The sequence below is a fragment of the Mytilus galloprovincialis genome, unplaced genomic scaffold (assembly GCF_965363235.1).
Source record: "Mytilus galloprovincialis unplaced genomic scaffold, xbMytGall1.hap1.1 HAP1_SCAFFOLD_101, whole genome shotgun sequence".
NCBI lineage: Eukaryota > Metazoa > Mollusca > Bivalvia > Mytilida > Mytilidae > Mytilus > Mytilus galloprovincialis.
In genome coordinates, this window is record NW_027468038.1 from 74,171 (window position 1) to 80,170 (window position 6,000).

General features: G+C 35.7%; 2 protein-coding genes across 2 annotated transcripts; both read left to right on the forward strand.

Annotated features, from left to right (window-relative positions):
• The first annotated feature begins 1,000 nt into the window (after positions 1-1,000).
• LOC143060253 (histone H5-like) lies at positions 1,001-1,668 on the forward strand. Its single transcript, XM_076233568.1, has one exon. It carries the CDS (start codon positions 1,028-1,030, stop codon positions 1,601-1,603), a length of 576 nt encoding a protein of 191 aa, XP_076089683.1. The 5' UTR covers positions 1,001-1,027; the 3' UTR covers positions 1,604-1,668.
• A 3,018-nt stretch (positions 1,669-4,686) lies between these two features.
• On the forward strand, positions 4,687-5,354 carry LOC143060269 (histone H5-like). Its single transcript, XM_076233585.1, has one exon. The coding sequence runs from the start codon at positions 4,714-4,716 to the stop codon at positions 5,287-5,289; it is 576 nt and encodes a 191-aa protein (XP_076089700.1). The 5' UTR covers positions 4,687-4,713; the 3' UTR covers positions 5,290-5,354.
• The last annotated feature ends 646 nt before the right edge of the window (positions 5,355-6,000 follow it).

Sequence of the window (6,000 nt, forward strand, 5' to 3'; positions counted from 1 at the left end):
TAATTGTCAATTAAGATACAAATGATATGTACCACTTTCGAATTATAAAACTACAAAAATCTTCGTGTTTTGTTTTTGTTTTGTTGTTTTGTTGTTTTGTTTGTATCGAAACTTTCAGGCGGCCCGGCCACTTTGAGCTCAGATCATCGGTTATTGATAATAAAATTAATTAAATATACTTTGTTGAAAAATATGGTATATTCTATAAGACATATTCGATGTTTTGACTTGAAAGTGCGCAAATTGTACATGCAAATGGAAATAAAAGCGAAGACGCATCATACAGAACAGTTGTCCAGTGCCTCAGATCCACTGAAAACAAAGTCGCTCTCTGAAAAGTTCCCAACGCTAGATTAAATAAAAAGATGTTTCAAATTCGTATTCTAGATATTGGGTTTGTTCATTCGAATCTTGAATGTTTGCGAAATTTTGCTCGGGTTGAATAAAAATGTTATTTGAAGTTTTAGTAAAAATCTGCAATTAAACAATGGCGCGTGAACTTTTTGTGTGTTTCCCTCTAGCTGGAAACAAACTTATTACGAGGAGGAACATGCTTCCAGTGAATAAAAACGGAAAGAAACCTAAAGAGAAATGATTTTTCTTCCGCTGTACAATTTTACGACGATAGAATATTTGTGTAATGAGAAAAACTCGTAAATTTTCTGTCAACATACCTGCGAAGACAATTCAGTCGGTTCTACTTTAACTATTAATATCTTTTTACTGTGTACATCGAAAAATACACAGTTTATCTAACATGCAAGATTAATGACTGTTGAGCAATTTGGTATGCTATATGTGAATGTTTTTGATAGAATTATACTATAAATTATCATAAAAGTCTTCGAAGAAGCACATAATCATTTTACCGAGATCGCGTAATGGATTTTACAAGTTATTTTTAAGGGTGTCTTCGTCGAGGTCCGCGTTCGTCTGTTATAAATAAACGAGGCCTGGAATGGCGTTATTTTCAAATCGTTATTCGTAGTATAAACTTCGTAAAGGATAAAATTTTGAATCATTCAAAATGGCAGACGCAACAGCAGCACCAGCAGTAGCACCAGCTAAATCACCAAAGAAAAAGGCAGCAGCCAAGCCAAAGAAGCCTTCCGCACATCCTAAATACAGCGAGATGATTGGAAAAGCCATCGCCGCTTTGAAAGAACGTGGAGGTTCCTCAAGGCAAGCAATTCTGAAGTACATCATGGCCAACTTCAACGTCGGAAAAGATGCCAAGTCAGTAAATGCTCATTTAAAACTTGCACTCAGAGCCGGAGTTAAGAACAACAGTTTGAAGCAGTCCAAGGGAACTGGAGCATCCGGATCTTTCAGAATTGGAGAGGCTAAAGTAGTTAAAAAGAAGCCAGCAAAGGCAAAGAAAGCAGCCAAACCTAAAGCCGCCAAGCCTAAGAAGGCAAAGAGCACACCCAAGAAGAAGAAGCCAGCAGCAAAGAAACCAGCTGGAGAGAAAAAGGCGGCCAAACCAAAGGCAAAAAAACCAGCAGCAAAGAAAGCAGCCAAGCCAAAGAAGCCAGCAGCCAAGTCACCAGCAAAAAAGAAGGCAGCCAAACCAAAAGCCAAGAAGACACCAAAGAAGAAGTAAACTGTTCCAGACTTCAGTCTGCAGAGGCTATTCAGCCACCAAAAGCCCTTTTAAGGGCTACCCAATTTATTCAAAAAGAATCTACAATTGTTGTACATTAGTTATCAAACTAAATCTAGCTGAGCCCTACCCTTTTCTTTACTTTTCTCTGAACTTTGCACTGGTCTCTGAAATATTTTTTGGGGTCAAATTATTTCCATTGTTTGTTTTATTTCACTCCTTGTGACTATACTATTTCTAACACCTAAGTATGCAGCTGTTTTTTTTTTTTATATTTTTTGTGTAGTTAGGCACCATTAAAGTTATATCAGTGTATTTTCACGCACTTATTTGAACTGAATAGAACTTTTTTCTATTCAGTTTTCGTTAGAGTGACAATCTACGAAAATAGGAAGTCATGCTAGGGCTTTATTGTGCTCTTTTTTTTAGGGGGAAGGGGGTCAAAATCACACAGCTAACCTTCAACCGAAAAATCATTTTTGTCATTATGTGAGTTTTTCCATTTCTCTCTTCTTCTTCGTGTTCAACTTGACTGACATTTTTTGTTGGACTTTTTCTACACGTAAGCAAAGTCAAAGGTTGGCTCTCTATTTCATATCAACTAGTCAATGGGGAGGTAACTCTAAAATTAAACTCAGTACTTTTTTTCAGTACTATATAAATAAACTGTTAAAATGTATACAATACAAAAGATGTATAACGTATCGTCAAAATCAGATTAGTAGCAAATGAATGCAGTGACGTTTGTCTGTTATTTATTTATTTTTTTATTTATTATTTGTCAAAATTACTACAATAATATTGTGTATTAAAAGTTGGAAGGAAACTCTAAAGTACGGAGGTTTTTGTTCAACCTTTAACAGTTCTGCAATTATTTTGTCATTTTATTACCTGCGATTTATTATGCAAATATCACTATTCTCTACCTTTCGAATTTCATCTTTGTTTTACTCGTGTATAAAATAAATGCACCTACTTGTTTCTATGTTTCTTTCAAATGGTTGTCCTGTGTTTTTTCTCTTCTTTTTTCTCTCTGTTATTTAGTGTGTGACGACTTGACTGTATCTTTGCTATGTCATTTTAATCTGTCCACAGCACGCGAGGTGAATAAACCCGAAACAATACAGTGACGTCACACGTGACTACTGTGATGACCAGAAACAAGGATGGATGGACGGACAGTGGTACAAAAAGTAAGAAAAAGTTATTTCTCTGATAACAGGTATCGCGTGAATTGTAGGTTCACGGTATAGGTTTTTTTCTCTCATTTTTGAAGATCATATATACAGTTGTCTATAATTGCTTACATCCACTTCATTTGAACTATGGTGGATAGTTGTCTCATTGGCAATCATACCACATCTCCTTATTTTCATATTGAAATGACAGCAACTTAACGACACACACAAACATAGCCTACTAGTATATACGTACATGGGAGACTGAGAAATTCTGTGCTTATTGGAAAATGATAAAAAAAACTTTAAGGTATGCTATGACTAAGCTTTAAATATAAGGTAGAAAGGGAGTAGGAAACACACATATTTTTGTTTATTTGGCCTTAATGAAGAAGAAAACCACACACACAGCATATTAGATCTTGTACTAACATCCATTAAACGCTATGCTAATATGTCTTCAAAAGAGAACCCTATTTATTATTTTATTTTAATCTATTTTTTCTTCGTTTCAATCTTGGTTTTTGATTCTTTTTACATTAAATCTGCTTATTACTGTTGCAATAGTTTACAAATATTTTTAGTCCAAATACAATTCATTGAAAATATATCCCCCCTTTTTTCTCCGGATTTTTTTTTTTTTTTGAAAAGGGGGGGGGGGGGGGGCTGGAGGTTTAGTTAAATACAGTGGAAAAATGTTTTGCCCAAAGTCCAATGGTTCACACTGATGTGTTTTTGTCCTTCTGTCTCTTTTTAATCGTCCGTGTCACGGGATGCTGCTTCACCCTTTACCGGTTCTGGTTTCACTTGCATAGCTTATATATATAGGTATAATGCATATGTATAGCCAGAGTCTTCACTGTGACACACATTTCCCTTTTTGGAGGGAAATAAATGAAATTTTGTAATTGTCAATTAAGATACAAATGATATGTACCACTTTCGAATTATAAAACTACAAAAATCTTCGTGTTTTGTTTTTGTTTTGTTGTTTTGTTGTTTTGTTTGTATCGAAACTTTCAGGCGGCCCGGCCACTTTGAGCTCAGATCATCGGTTATTGATAATAAAATTAATTAAATATACTTTGTTGAAAAATATGGTATATTCTATAAGACATATTCGATGTTTTGACTTGAAAGTGCGCAAATTGTACATGCAAATGGAAATAAAAGCGAAGACGCATCATACAGAACAGTTGTCCAGTGCCTCAGATCCACTGAAAACAAAGTCGCTCTCTGAAAAGTTCCCAACGCTAGATTAAATAAAAAGATGTTTCAAATTCGTATTCTAGATATTGGGTTTGTTCATTCGAATCTTGAATGTTTGCGAAATTTTGCTCGGGTTGAATAAAAATGTTATTTGAAGTTTTAGTAAAAATCTGCAATTAAACAATGGCGCGTGAACTTTTTGTGTGTTTCCCTCTAGCTGGAAACAAACTTATTACGAGGAGGAACATGCTTCCAGTGAATAAAAACGGAAAGAAACCTAAAGAGAAATGATTTTTCTTCCGCTGTACAATTTTACGACGATAGAATATTTGTGTAATGAGAAAAACTCGTAAATTTTCTGTCAACATACCTGCGAAGACAATTCAGTCGGTTCTACTTTAACTATTAATATCTTTTTACTGTGTACATCGAAAAATACACAGTTTATCTAACATGCAAGATTAATGACTGTTGAGCAATTTGGTATGCTATATGTGAATGTTTTTGATAGAATTATACTATAAATTATCATAAAAGTCTTCGAAGAAGCACATAATCATTTTACCGAGATCGCGTAATGGATTTTACAAGTTATTTTTAAGGGTGTCTTCGTCGAGGTCCGCGTTCGTCTGTTATAAATAAACGAGGCCTGGAATGGCGTTATTTTCAAATCGTTATTCGTAGTATAAACTTCGTAAAGGATAAAATTTTGAATCATTCAAAATGGCAGACGCAACAGCAGCACCAGCAGTAGCACCAGCTAAATCACCAAAGAAAAAGGCAGCAGCCAAGCCAAAGAAGCCTTCCGCACATCCTAAATACAGCGAGATGATTGGAAAAGCCATCGCCGCTTTGAAAGAACGTGGAGGTTCCTCAAGGCAAGCAATTCTGAAGTACATCATGGCCAACTTCAACGTCGGAAAAGATGCCAAGTCAGTAAATGCTCATTTAAAACTTGCACTCAGAGCCGGAGTTAAGAACAACAGTTTGAAGCAGTCCAAGGGAACTGGAGCATCCGGATCTTTCAGAATTGGAGAGGCTAAAGTAGTTAAAAAGAAGCCAGCAAAGGCAAAGAAAGCAGCCAAACCTAAAGCCGCCAAGCCTAAGAAGGCAAAGAGCACACCCAAGAAGAAGAAGCCAGCAGCAAAGAAACCAGCTGGAGAGAAAAAGGCGGCCAAACCAAAGGCAAAAAAACCAGCAGCAAAGAAAGCAGCCAAGCCAAAGAAGCCAGCAGCCAAGTCACCAGCAAAAAAGAAGGCAGCCAAACCAAAAGCCAAGAAGACACCAAAGAAGAAGTAAACTGTTCCAGACTTCAGTCTGCAGAGGCTATTCAGCCACCAAAAGCCCTTTTAAGGGCTACCCAATTTATTCAAAAAGAATCTACAATTGTTGTACATTAGTTATCAAACTAAATCTAGCTGAGCCCTACCCTTTTCTTTACTTTTCTCTGAACTTTGCACTGGTCTCTGAAATATTTTTTGGGGTCAAATTATTTCCATTGTTTGTTTTATTTCACTCCTTGTGACTATACTATTTCTAACACCTAAGTATGCAGCTGTTTTTTTTTTTTATATTTTTTGTGTAGTTAGGCACCATTAAAGTTATATCAGTGTATTTTCACGCACTTATTTGAACTGAATAGAACTTTTTTCTATTCAGTTTTCGTTAGAGTGACAATCTACGAAAATAGGAAGTCATGCTAGGGCTTTATTGTGCTCTTTTTTTTAGGGGGAAGGGGGTCAAAATCACACAGCTAACCTTCAACCGAAAAATCATTTTTGTCATTATGTGAGTTTTTCCATTTCTCTCTTCTTCTTCGTGTTCAACTTGACTGACATTTTTTGTTGGACTTTTTCTACACGTAAGCAAAGTCAAAGGTTGGCTCTCTATTTCATATCAACTAGTCAATGGGGAGGTAACTCTAAAATTAAACTCAGTACTTTTTTTCAGTACTATATAAATAAACTGTTAAAATGTATACAATACAAAAGATGTATAACGTATCGTCAA

What these genes read in the sequence shown, in the direction of transcription:
- LOC143060253 (XM_076233568.1), top strand. Translation starts at nt 1,028, where the DNA reads ATGGCAGACGCAACAGCAGCACCAGCAGTAGCACCAGCTAAATCACCA.
- LOC143060269 (XM_076233585.1), top strand. Translation starts at nt 4,714, where the DNA reads ATGGCAGACGCAACAGCAGCACCAGCAGTAGCACCAGCTAAATCACCA.